Source organism: Rhinatrema bivittatum, chromosome 5 (assembly GCF_901001135.1).
Source record: "Rhinatrema bivittatum chromosome 5, aRhiBiv1.1, whole genome shotgun sequence".
Lineage (NCBI taxonomy): Eukaryota > Metazoa > Chordata > Amphibia > Gymnophiona > Rhinatrematidae > Rhinatrema > Rhinatrema bivittatum.
The window spans coordinates 375920997-375934212 of record NC_042619.1 but is presented as its reverse complement, the minus strand read 5'-3'; the positions used below and the strand labels follow the sequence as shown (position 1 = coordinate 375934212).

At 43.0% G+C, this 13216-nt stretch overlaps 1 protein-coding gene across 9 annotated transcripts in view; it reads right to left on the bottom strand.

Moving 5' to 3' along the window:
- MAP4K4 (mitogen-activated protein kinase kinase kinase kinase 4) overlaps nucleotides 1-13216 on the bottom strand; it is a 491439-nt gene that overhangs the window by 162803 nt on the left and 315420 nt on the right. For all 9 annotated transcript variants that reach the window (XM_029604813.1, XM_029604806.1, XM_029604807.1 and 6 more), the window contains exons 12-13: nucleotides 11298-11508; nucleotides 961-1122 (exon numbers count right to left, since the gene is read on the bottom strand). In XM_029604813.1, the coding sequence (XP_029460673.1) occupies nucleotides 961-1122; nucleotides 11298-11508 (373 nt within the window). The remainder of the gene's footprint in view (nucleotides 1-960; nucleotides 1123-11297; nucleotides 11509-13216) is intronic.

Here is a 13216-nt window from a genome sequence, read left to right as displayed (position 1 = left end):
CATAAGGGAAAGATAATCCCAACTACAGGTACACAACACTGAGTTCTGTAGTAGGCGTCACGAACACAGAAAATGGGCCATGGAGCTGAAATTTTCAGCTCAGGGCACAGAGGCAGTCAAAAAAGCAATCAATGTTAGGAATGATCCGAAAAGCAATGGAGAATAAAAAAGGAAAAAGTTCCTCAGTACATTCGCATCTCGCTTGTGCACAGTTCTGGTCACCCCCCATCTCCAAAGAGATATAGCAGAACTAGAAAAGGCACAGAGGGCAGCAACAAAAATGGAAAAAAAAAAAAAAGGATGGAATGGTTCCCCTATGAAGAGAAGCTACACAGGTTAGAGCTCATCAAATTGGAAGAGAGATGGATGAGAGGGAACATGATAGAAGTTTATAAAATCATGAAAATGCGCACGTAGTAAATAAAGGATAGATATTTATCCTTTCAAACACTAAAACCAACCAGCAAATTTAAAATATTGTAGAAAACATTTTCACTGAGCGTACAATGAAGCTGTGGAATCCATTGCCAGATGGATATGATCAAGGCGACTAGCACAGCGGGGGGTTTAAGTTTGGGCAAGTTCTTGGAGAAGTCCATAAAACATTATTAGCCAGGTAGACGAAAAGCTATTATCCATGGGAGTAACAGGAAATGGATCTCCTCTTTTGGGATCTGCCAGATACTTGCGACCTACACTGGGCCACTGACGCAGGACGCTGGGCTGGACAGACCTTAGTTTGACCCAGCATGGCATTTTTTATGTGCAAGCCCCACAGTGTGCTTTAGGTGGCATAAACTTACTACTTTATAATTGTACGGGAGTACTTCACATTTTCGAAGTTTAGTGTGGTAAATGCTGCAGCAACGATCACTTAAAACCCAGAGGAGGATCGTTTACGCAACAAAAGCTTTCATGGCATGGAAGTGCTTCTTTCACAACCAGCATTAGTTTCCTCACCTGCTCTCTCTCCCCCCTCCTTTTCTCCTCCTCCGCTCGCCTGCGCTCTTCCTCTTCTTTACGCCTCCTTTCCATCTCCTCCATTCTCTTCTTCTCTTCCTGCTCTCTCCGCCTCTGCTCACGCTCTTGTTGTCGTCGAGTCTCTCGTTCTCGCCTTTGTTGCTAAGAGGAAGCAGAAGTGAAAATGTACATAAAAGGTGTTTTTCCCCTCTCGGGCAGAGGGCTTTGGGGGATTAATTTCTAGCAAAAACCCTAGCACACTAGATTTCTATCCCAGCTTAGCCATAAAAATGCCAGGTCCCAAACCTAGAAATCTCATCCAGTAAAAAGCAGAGATATTCCAAGGCATTTTGGGGGTTTTTTTTGGCACATTTACTCCCTGAAACAGAACGCACAGACCGTTAAAAACATAGTGGATTCTCACAGGTAATCTGTGGAAAGTTTGCAGATCCCACCCATGGAATCTCATTGTTCTACATGAAGCAGACATGCTACCTACAAATTTCCACAGAAACATTTCAGCAATTCTTGCTAAAATACGCACACACACCCAAACAGTTGCTTCTCCCAGAACAAGCAGAAAAGAGGACTGTGTATGTGTCTCAAATTTTATGATAAAGACAGTGACTCATGTATAACTACAGATGACCAAAGCTATTTCTTGATGACAACAATCCATTTCATGGCATCACTGAAAAGGAACTTGTATGTAATTTTAATTCATTAATTTACAATTACTTAAAATACAATTAATTTACAAGTCCATATGTATCATGATGTGTCTATGGCAGGGGACTTCTTGATGTTATTTGGCCCACAATACAAAATCTGACACTACAGCTCCATTTTCAAAACAAGAACGACACACTCATTTAAAGAGCACTAACAAATTAATCCCATTATTGGTTTCACATTAACCCGCAAAAGAAAGGGGGTTGCTGAAGCAGGGATCAGGCTGAGAACTAAGGCTGGAAAGTGGTAAGACCGTGTGTCCTTCTCCCACTCAGCTTGGAGAAGTCTTTCAGGAGTTCTTTGGGGGCAGGGGTTATTTGTTTAGTGTTTTTTTTGTTTTGTTTGTTTGTTTTTGTTTTGTTTTAGGAAAAGCAAGAAGGGTGGCTCTGAGGCCCCATCACTGTTTTTTAATGCAGCCACAAAAAGCCAAGAGAGGGACCATGAGAGGAATGAATAAGAGGTTAGGCAACATCATTTTAAGGAAGCTGGGAAGGGAATTGGAAGCAGGATTTGGAAGTACTAATCAAGGTTTTATTTTCTAAGGTCAGAAGGAGAGGGGCCAGCCAGATTTAGGTCTACTCTTGCAGCGTCTGGATTGGCCCAGCTCCCCTCCCCTCTCAGAATATGACCAGCTAAAATGTAGTCACAACTGGTGAAATTTAGGGGATAAATTTAGCTCGTTAACCAGGTCAATTTTCAAAGATATTGATCTAGCTGGCCAAGTATTTACTTTGCTTATCACCACCTCCCTGTGTGTGTTCTGTTTCTCAACCAATTTACAACTTTGCCCCATAGTCATACCCTCCAGTTTGTTTAAAGTCTTGGCTACCCCTGTTCTTTATTCTTACGCGAGCTCACCTGAGCCGCAAGAATAAAGAACACGGGTAGCCAAGAAGAAAAGGAAGTTGAAGATGTTACAACACCGGAAGATGGGTGGTGTTCTCGTATGATTGGAATACAGATACTGAAGAAAATCCCCCGAGGCAGGACTCTGTCCGAAACGCGATCGTGTCGGGATGCTAACCAAGGCTGGATTGGATGAGTATTAATTTTCCTCTCGTATCTTGTATTTTTGCGCCAGAGGCGGGGATAAATTATTAAGCACTCTATTGAAATTTCGGAGACAGAGAGAATTATTTTAATATATGAACAAAAAATGGACTAAAAAAGAGGAGTTGTAATTAAAGTAAGGTGACCCTATACCGTATCAGAGTCTGTGCTAAATACAGACCCTTAGAGTAAGGGGCCCACATATATATAGTTGGCTAAGGAATTGTATTCAATTAAGTTGGACCAGTTGAACCACTATTTTTGTTGCTGTGGATATACATTAAGGTAAACTGGAATACAGTGATATTTGGGGTAAGGTTTGTGATTGAAGCATTTTAAGAAAACATGAGTGATCAAACAAAACATTATATGCAATGTTTCAAATTAAATTTGTATTCGTCAGCCAGGAAGCTGTGCATGGGGCGCACTTGGACTTTCCAACATGACAATCATCTGAAACATAAGGCCAAGTCGACTCTTCAGTGTCTGCAGCAGAAGAAAGTGAAGTTTCCGGAGTGGCCATCACAGTCTCCTGACCTCCGATTCACGGAGTCACTTTGGGGAGAACTCATACCGCTCATGCTAGACAACCAAAGAATTTACAGGATCTGGAGGCTTTTTGCCAAGAGGAATGGGCAGCTTTACCATATGAGAAGATAAAAGACCTCATTCACAACTATCACAAAAGACTGCAAGCCATCATTGATGCAAAAGGGGCAATACATGATATTTAAGAACTAAGGGTATGCAAACTTTTGAACAGGACCATTTTATTATTTCATTTATTGCTATGGTTTAACGATTGCACTATTCTGTGATGCATAATAATTTGAAACATTAAAAATAACAGATGTGCTTTGTCTGATCACTCATGTTTTCTTAATACTACACATCTTATAAATTCTGCCAGGAGTATGTAAACTTATGAGCACAGCAGTATATAAGATGAGTGGAATGAGCGCAAATCACTTTAATCTTTCAGCAAAAAAAAAAACAAAAACAAAAAGTTGCAGCACATTTAACACAAATCTGAGAAAATGTTTCACTCAACGCACAATTATGCTCTGAAATTCATTGCCAGTCAATGTGGTAAAGGCAGCTAGCGTAGCTAGGTTTACAAAGATTTGGACAAGTTCCTAGAAGAAAGTCCATTAATAAATTATCAGAGAGAATTGGGAAAGCCACTTCTTATCCCTGTGCATAAGCTGCGTGGAATCAACCTACTATTTGGGATCTTGTTAGGTACTTGTGACCTGGATTATCCACTACGGGAAAAAAAAATGATACTGGGCTTGATGGACCGTTGGTCTGACCCAGAATGATGGTTATGTTCTCAAGAGTAATTGTGGGTTGAAAGTCATTGAAGGAGTTGTAAAAAAAAAAAACTATACCGAGTCATCTACCTTATAAATGGGCCATGACCGACGGCCCGCACATGCGCAGTAGAGCACAGCTCTACTGCGCATGTGCGGGCAAGGACGTCGGTCTTAGCCAGCGTAAAAAAAAAAAAACATGGCGGCGGCGGTGTCGGGGGCAGCGGTGGCGGCGGCGGCGGTGTCAGGGGGCAGTGGCGGCGGCGTCCGGTGGCAGCGGCAAATGACGAGGAGCGGCGGCAGCGGCGGCCAGTACCGAGGGAGGGAGGAGAGAGAGAGAGAGGGAGGGAGGGACGAACTGAGGGAGGGAGGGACTGAGTGAGTGAGAGGGAGGGAGGGACTGAGGGGGAGGGAGGTAGGGGGTGGGGAAGAGTGAGAATGAGGGAGAGGTGAGAGAAAGGGATGTGAGTAAGTGGAAGGGTAAGAAGTTGTGGAGCAGAGAAAAAGGGAGTGGAGGAGGGCTGAGGGAGATGGGATTGAGACAGGGTGGGGAGTGACTGAGGGAAGGGGAGAGAGGTGGGAGTGACTGAGGGAAGGGGAGGGAGGTGAGAGTGAGGGGAAGGAGGCAGTGGGAGACAGAGAGTGAGTAAGACTGAGGGGTGGGAAGGAGGTGAGTGACTGAGGGGGAAGGGGGAATGATGGAGAAAAAGTGTAGGAGGGTGCTGTTTTCGAAAATGGACCGAAAACAAAAATGTAATGTAGCCCGTTGTGACGGGCTTAACGGCTTGTAATAGTATATGCAAGCAGCCTAAGATCTAGATGACTGTACTATTTAAAACCAGTGCAACCGCGCTCTTTCTTCGCTGACCTGTAGGAGGATATACTGTAGATGAATTAAGTTACTTTTTTTATTGAACTATCACCTGCAATTAGTTTGTTGGCCTTTAATTTCATACATCCACATAGACTAACACAGCAACCACAATTCTTCGTCCTGCAATTAAGGGAATTTTACCAGATGGGGGCAACAATGTTTCAGGCTTAGATGTCTTGTTCATTGTATAACAGATTCTCCGCCTCACATAAGTCCTTTTTAGTCCATGGCTAACCAAGAGTGCATCTTGCTTATTTCCCCCTCCCCCAAACACTCCAATCAGACTTTTGGAAATCTACTGAATCCTCTCCTCTTCCCTTTTCACAACAACCTGTTTTCATGCATTACTGCGATAGGTCACAAACTAAAATTCTATAAATAAGCAAATATGCACACGCATCCCTCAAGCATGGGGGTTTACCCATTACATTTTCGCATCTAGCGTCTTATTAATGATTCATGATTAATTTCACATAAATGCACTTTCCAGTCCTCAATGCAACAAGCATCAGATTGCACATCGGTAACGCAGGTTGCAGCACAAATGTCTTATTACCGGAAAAATGGCAGGGAAAATTATGAGGGGGGGGGGTGGGGGGCCACAATTATAGCAGCGGTCAGCAGTCACAGACAGATGCACTCAGTAATGTATTGCTGATCTCAAAAAGTTGCAAAGCTAAAGTACTAGGATCAATCAATCCATCCTAAATCCCACACCAGAAAACGAAAGAGGTCTCAGTCAAAACCAGCTTCATCAAAGAGACTTGAATCTCTTTCTAGAGACAAACAGGGCAAACCCTGCAGTAACTATGGAACACAGATCTGAAGTTCACCCAACATCAATTCAAAACAAAGAGATGGAAATAGCTACACAATTCACAATTACAGTCTTTTAACATCTTTTTATGTTAAATCATTCCCTATCAAGCCAGTGGCAAATAGCTAATTAGCATTACTATTTATCAAATACCACCACCACTGTATTCCTAAAAGGCTTGCATAGAGCAGCTATTGTCGTACGATTTTCAAGCAGCCTGTAAAGCCTTGAAAGGGTCATCTTTAATTCTGGCTCAGAAAGAGAAAGCAATATATCTTCCGTACAATTAGAGTAGCACAGCTACGTTCATTTACCGTACAACAATTATATTTAATCCAACATGCTTGTATTAACAGAGGCAAGGCAAGCTACATAGAGCAATTAAGAAGACATGCTTATCTGAGTTCCTGGTGATATGACCAGTAAATCACGCAGCTGTCTGCATGTGAATGCTAGTACGTTGCTGAAGAATTACAGGTAGGCCACAAATCAAAGTCAGCTTGCACATGGCTGTTTTCTAAACTCAAAGCAAACAATTAGTGCCTAGTCCTATCAGAAGTGTTTTACGATTTTGGTATCCATAAACAAGCTATGCAGGGGGTCCCCCCCCTCCACAGTGCCCTTGCCAGGGTCCTCCCCCTCCCGCCCCCCTTGTGTAGCCTCCCCCTCTGTAGCCACTTCTTGCTGGTGTTGAACCAGGGCCAAGATGATCTTCAGGTAGCAAGCGAGAAAAGTTAGCGTGGCACTTGTGAATCCACGTGCACTCACAGGCCTTGTGGTGGCCTTAACCCCCCCCCGCGCCCCTCTTGTGCAGGCTTGTTATTAAGGAAATCAACGCGAGGGGCCAGGGACTCCACAGGCCCCGTGAGTACACACTGGCTTAATGGACTCGCGCTGATTGGTTTTTTTTTCCTCGCTCTAGCAAGTAAAGACGCCACTTTGATTGCCCAGCGGTATGCTTTGTGCACTGGCCTGGCACCAGATGGAGCCTTCAAAACCACACACAGTTAAATTATGTTGCCTGGGTAGAAATACGAGCCTAGTGATGTGTCCTAAATGGATCCCAAACAGGAAAATAAGCTCTTGATCTATAGTAATGGTTCCCAGCCAGTCCATGGACTCGTGCCAGAACACGGCAGCATTTCTCCCAGGCTGTGGAGTGCCAGTGAGACACCATTACTCAGCCAGCAGCTGCCTCTCTCCCCGTTATACGTCACTCCGCCCTTCAGTTTGTGGAATGTTTTTTTCCTGTCGTCCCACGCTCGTTACATCACTTCCACTTATAACAGGGGCACTAAAACAAGCCAATCTGCTGCCTCTTCTCTGCCTAATGTCACTTCCTTTTCCGCCGAGATTTAAATTCAGCACTTTTTTGTGGAGCGTTAAGTGTCCCGGGAATAGTCAGGCGCTGATCTTCTTACGGTCTTTGCTCTGGCTAAGAGGTACACATTTTGCTCTCTCTTTCCTCCCCTGTAATCTTGCTGGTTAGTGGAGTAGCTCTGCCTGCTCCACTCCAGCTCCTTGCCGACCCCTGCCCCACACACTCAGCAGGGACAAGGAGGCGGCGGGATGAGGCTTGATCACATGATCTGCCAGAAAAAAAAAAAAAAAAGATGAGTTGCTGTGCATGGATGGTGAGATGGGGGGAGGGATTGGGTTTCTGCTGCTTGTGCTGGCGGCTCGCAGCTTTGTGGGGGTTCTGACCGTGCCATCTGAATCTTGGCGGCAGCCATGGAGGAGCAAGTAACTGGTGGGCGAGCTGAATTAGCAACCACGGTAAGCTTCTTTGATCTGGGGTCTGCTGCTTTATCCACCCCTCTCCCATCCCGTTCACTGAAGAACAGGCGGTGAGGGACTGGATTAGGAAGTAGAGAGCTTTGTCTGCTCAGCCTCCCGCTTCCCCTTCCCCTCACCATCCATAAGGAATTTTTTGCCACAATTTGCGGGCAGGAGTAGGCTCGAGGCAATCTACTGCCTGAGACGAGGGATGAGATGCGAGATGGCATCCCTCTCAGGGTACAGTGCATGTCAAATCACCAGGCCCGGCGCTGAGCACACTGGGCATTTACAGCAGGAGAGACTGCAGGCCGCCAGTGAAGCTCAACTTGCTGGCAGCCAGAAATGAAGAAAGGCCGCGGCAGTTTTTGCTTTTAGCTGCACACAGCTTTCCAGCTCCTGTCTTGCCCCCCCCCCCCCCCTCGCAGAAAGACCAGCGATGGGAGCAAAGAAGGACTACCTCGTGGGACTGTGGTGGAGCTTATCCCATCATGGCCTGAATTTAAGGCAGGCGGCAGCTGGCAGGGCCATGGTGGAGTTCATCCCACCATGGTCTGGAGGAAGGGAAGCCCCGTATGTACATGTACGCTTATGTGCATCTGTCAGCGCTTGCACGTGTATGTGTGTCAGAGTGTATATGTCAGAGCTTGTATTCATGTGTGTGTGTGTATGTGATAGCTTTGTGTGTGTCAGAGCTTCTATACATGTGTATGTTTTGTGTCAGAGTTTGAATGCATGTCTGTGTTTGACTTTGTCAAACGCCTTCTGAAAATCCAAATACACCACATATACCAGTTCACCTCTGTTTATTCACCCCTTCAAAAAAATGTAGGAGATTTGTGAGGCAAGGCCTTCCAGTCTACAAGTACAACGGATGATTTTAATGATAGGTTACAAATTAATTGAAATAGGTCTGAAATTTAATGTTTTAGTTCTTTCAGAATCCTGGGGCTTATACTATCTGGTCCAGGTGATTTACTACTCTTCAATTTGTCTATCACATCTTCCAGGTTGACTGTGATTTGGTTCAGTTCATCTGAATCGTCACCCTTGAAAACAGTCTTCGGAATGGGTTATCTCCCCAACATAACTCTTCATCAACACCAAAGCAAAGAATTTGTTTAGTCTTTCCACAATGTCCCTTATCTTCCCTGTGCCCCTTTAACCTCTCGATTATATCTAACAGTCCAACTGACTCCCTCACAGGCTGCTTCGGATATATTTTAAAAAGTTATGAGTTTTTGCCTCTATGGTCAACTTCTTTTCAAATTCTCTCTTCGCCTGTCTTATCAATGTCTTACATTTAACTTGCAATGCTTATGCTTTATCCTATTTTCTTCTGATGAATCCTTCCAATTTTTGAATGAAGAACTTTTGGCTAAGATAGCCTCCTTCACCTCACTTTTTAGCCATGCCAGCAATCTTTGACCTTCTTTACACCTTTCTTAATGCATGGAATACATCTGGATTGCGCTTCTAAGATTGTTAAAAAAAAAAAAAAATACAATGTCCATGCCTGTTGCTGGCTCTTAATCTATGTAGCTGCCCCTTTCATGGGGTGGTTGTTTTTTTTTTGGTTAACTATTTTCCTCATTTTATCAAACTTTTCCTTTTGAAAGTTTGGTGCTAGAGCCATGGATTTACTTACCATCCCCCTTCCAGTCATTAATTCAAATTTGATATGATCACTATTGCCAAGCGGTCCCACCATAGTTACCTCTCTCACCAAATCCTGCACTCTCATTGAGTGATCTGGAAAAGGTTTTGGCAGTAGGTGAAGAAATTTGTGCTCATAAGTCTCCATGCACGCAAGCCAACGCTATGCAACAGCTGCGAAAATGGCACTGATTTTTGGGGTAACGTCATTTGACCAGGGAACCCTCCCAGACTTGAACAGTGCCAAAATTATAGGTGCCCTTGTTAAGAATGAGATGGCAAGTTTAATGTTGAAGGCAAGTGGTCAGGGACATTATTCCACCACAACTTTGTATTGAAATTTGGAATTGGTCTTATTACATTTGGAAAATACTAATTTATTTCAAAATGTGTGTTCATACCCCGCTCATTTTAAAGCCATTTTGCAAGTTAAATATTGGGCACACCAACTATTATGAGTAATTCCATTTTGAATGTTAATTGAAATGTTATATTACATGTTTTATCAGATTTCTGGTTGATACTTCAATGGTGGAGGCAAAGGTTATGCAATACATGGCTTTATTTAAAAAAAAACAAAACACAACAACTACTTATCTATATTTAACTGTTTAGGCAGGAATGCAAAGTCAAAGATCTCCCATGCTATACCTAAAGTGACCCAGTAAGACTTCAGAAAACGAAGGGATTTTTTGTACACCCCTCCAGTATAGTACTCATTTAATATCATTACTGCTTGTATACAGCATTTTTACTCAATCTACATTAAATTTAATAGGTAAATACATTAAGGAGCAGAGCTCAGACTAAACAGGTGTCTTTTTGCAGGGGTATTTTAACAGTCCACATTATAGAACTTGTGTTGAAATTTCATTACCCATACGATCTTTAATATTCCCCAACAGGATCTCAGAAACCATTACAGCATTTCAACCTTCCAGGACACATTCTGACCCTTAAGTTTGCCATATTCCTAACAAACAGGCAGATTCAGTATGGTGTGCTCGGCCGAGCGCACCATTAGCCCCCATTTAGCCGTGCATTTTCGACGCGCTATTTTTACCTCATACAAAAATGCGTGGCCAACCCCCCCCCCCCCCCCCGAAACTAACAGCGCCCGCAACATGCAAATGCATGTTGATGAGCCTATTAGTCCCGCGTTATACAGAAAATAAAATGTGCAGCCAAGCCGCACATTTTACTCTCAGAAATTAACGCCTTCCCAAAGGCAGGAGTTAAATTTCATCCGGCACCGGGAAAGTGTACAGAAAAGCAGAAAAAACTGCTTTTCTGTACACCCTCCAACTTAATATCATGGCGATATTAAGTCGGAGGCCCCAAAAATAAAAAAAAATGAAAAATCTGCCTGTGGCCTGTGGGGTGGAAAACGGACCTTCAGTTTTGCTAGTGTCCGTTTTCCAAACCAGTGGCTGTCAGCGGGTTCGACAACAGACGCCGGTAAAATTAAGCGTCGGCTGTCAAACCTGCTGACAGCCGTCACGTCTGTCAAAACGGAGGTGCTAGTGACGCGCTGGTGTCCCTAGCGCCTCCCTTTTACCGCGGGCCCTAATTTGCATACCTTTCCTTAGTGAATCGCCTGCCCAGGAGAGTGGCCTGGGCGCTCGCCAGCTCTCCCGCGCGGTTTACTGTTATCGGCCCGATAGGAACTTCAAAGGGACACTCCAGCTAGAAACTGCTCAATTTGACCTCCTTCATCAAAAATATTTAACACCATCAGTAGGTCTGAACAGAGAAAATGGCTTCACGGCAAACTACAAGTGTCTAATAACTTAACTATTCTCATATCATACTATCTTCTCACTTACCTGGGTGGTTATTTTGCTGAACTATAATCCTATTAACACTTTTTTCATACCATGCCCTGCTGTATTCAGTGCCTTCTTTTTTCTGTATACTCTCCCCCACCCAAGTTCAGGTAGATTTACCCACTTCCCGTATTTGACGAAAATAGACTCTGCTCCTCCAAAGCTCACATCTCAAATTGGTTGGTCTATAAGATGTCACATTGTTCCTTCGGCCAAGGAGGCAAACACAAAAGCCACTTGCATCACAACCACTACTCCCTTATCTATTCTGTATGCATAACAGGTATGGGTACCTCTTCCAGCCGCCGTCTCTGCTCTTTTTGCTGTTCTATTCTCTTCTGTCTCTCTGCAAGCAGCTGTCTCTTATACTCTTCCTGCTCTCGAAGCTGTTGCTCCTGGAGCAGCTGCTGCCTGCGCAGGGCCTCAGAGCGTTCCTTGTTTTCTTGCTGCAGCCTTAGGAAATCCCGCCGAAGGGTGGACTCTCCAGGAACGTTAACAATGGAGCTGAAAAAGACAAAAGGTTTGGGGATGAAACTTAACTGTGTACTAGGTTTATGTTATACAAACCTCCATAAACGTATGCTAGATAATGAATAACCACAAGTCTCATTTCACTGCCGAATGCAATAAAGTTAGATGGACAGTATGAAAGAGAACAGAATGGGCATCACTCCTGGGTATAGTGTCCACACAAAAAACACCCCACACAAAACCAAAAAGATACATGCTAAAAGCAAATGAAAATTAAAGTTATCAGCAGTCATACTGTCTCTTGTGGGTTGCCAATGGTGTACACAAGGTTGTCTCCAAGTTTGAAAATGGTTTCTAGAACTCAAAAAGAATAGATAGAATCACCTATGAACTAACCAAATTCAACGGAGACTAAAACTATAGCAACAGTTTTGAGATCAGTTTCCACTTTTCTACATAACATGCAGATATGCTGCATGTGTTAACAGCTGGCTGTTACAAGAGCTGCATTTTCACTGTCATTTCTGTACTGTTTAAGATAATATGCTGACAAGAGTATTTTAATCTTTATGGTCTTCGCCTGAATGAGCAATAACTTCAAACCCCATTTAACATTCTATGCGAATATGAGTATATCCATATAACTCAAAGGTGCATAAGACTTGAAAAGCTACTGAGGTTTTAATGGTAAGCTATTTTATTTATATATTTTTATATTCCACTATCTCCAATGTATTGTTCTTGTCACATTATAATATTCACATAAAAACAAACAGAAAATTATAAAACAGAAAATTCAAACAAAACACTAAACATTTAATACCAATGATATATATATATACACACATACATACGTGCAATTTTACATGTCACAAAAACAAGTTGAAAAAAATTAAATGAAAAAGACATCCTGCACACAGCTACAAAACCATTCAATGTTTCAGAATTTAAATATATACAGTGGCTATAACAAGTCTACACTCCTTGAATATTTTTCATCTTTTGTCGAGTCAGTCATAAACATTTAAAAGGATTTCCCACCTCACCCACACCCCATACTCTACATCTTTCAGGGTCAGAAGACAATTTATTGGAGAACAGAACATATATTGTACATATAAACAAAAAAAAAAATCCAACAACTGGATAAGTCTCTATCAGATATACTTAGTAGAAGCACACTGGCCATCAATTACAGCTGAACGCCTGTTGGCATAGGACTCTACCAATTTTGCACATCTAGATTTGTCAATATTAGACCATTCTTCTTTACAAAACTGTTCAGGTTCTATCAAGTTCCTTGGAAAGTCTTGATGGACAATTTACAACTCATGCCACAGATCTTAAATGGGATTAAGGTAGAAGTTCTGACTGGGCCACTTCAGAACATTTACCTTTTTGTTCCTTAGCCACTCCAATGTAGCTCTGGCTATCCACTTTGGGTCGCTGTCATGCTCAAAGATTAACAAATGTTCCAGTTTCAGCTTTCTTGCAAAGAACAGCAGGTTTTCCTCAAGGACTTTTCCTTACTTTTCTCTGTTCATTGTCCTTCTATCCTAAGGAAGACCCTTGAGAAGGACCGGCAATTGTTAACGTAACTGTAGAAGGTGGAGTAGACGAAACTCCATTTAATGAAGAGAATGCATGGGAAGAGCTATGAAAAAGTGGACAAAGCCACAGGGCCTGATGAGGTTGATCCCAGAATACTGAGGGAGCTCAGGGATGTGCTGGCAGGTCCACT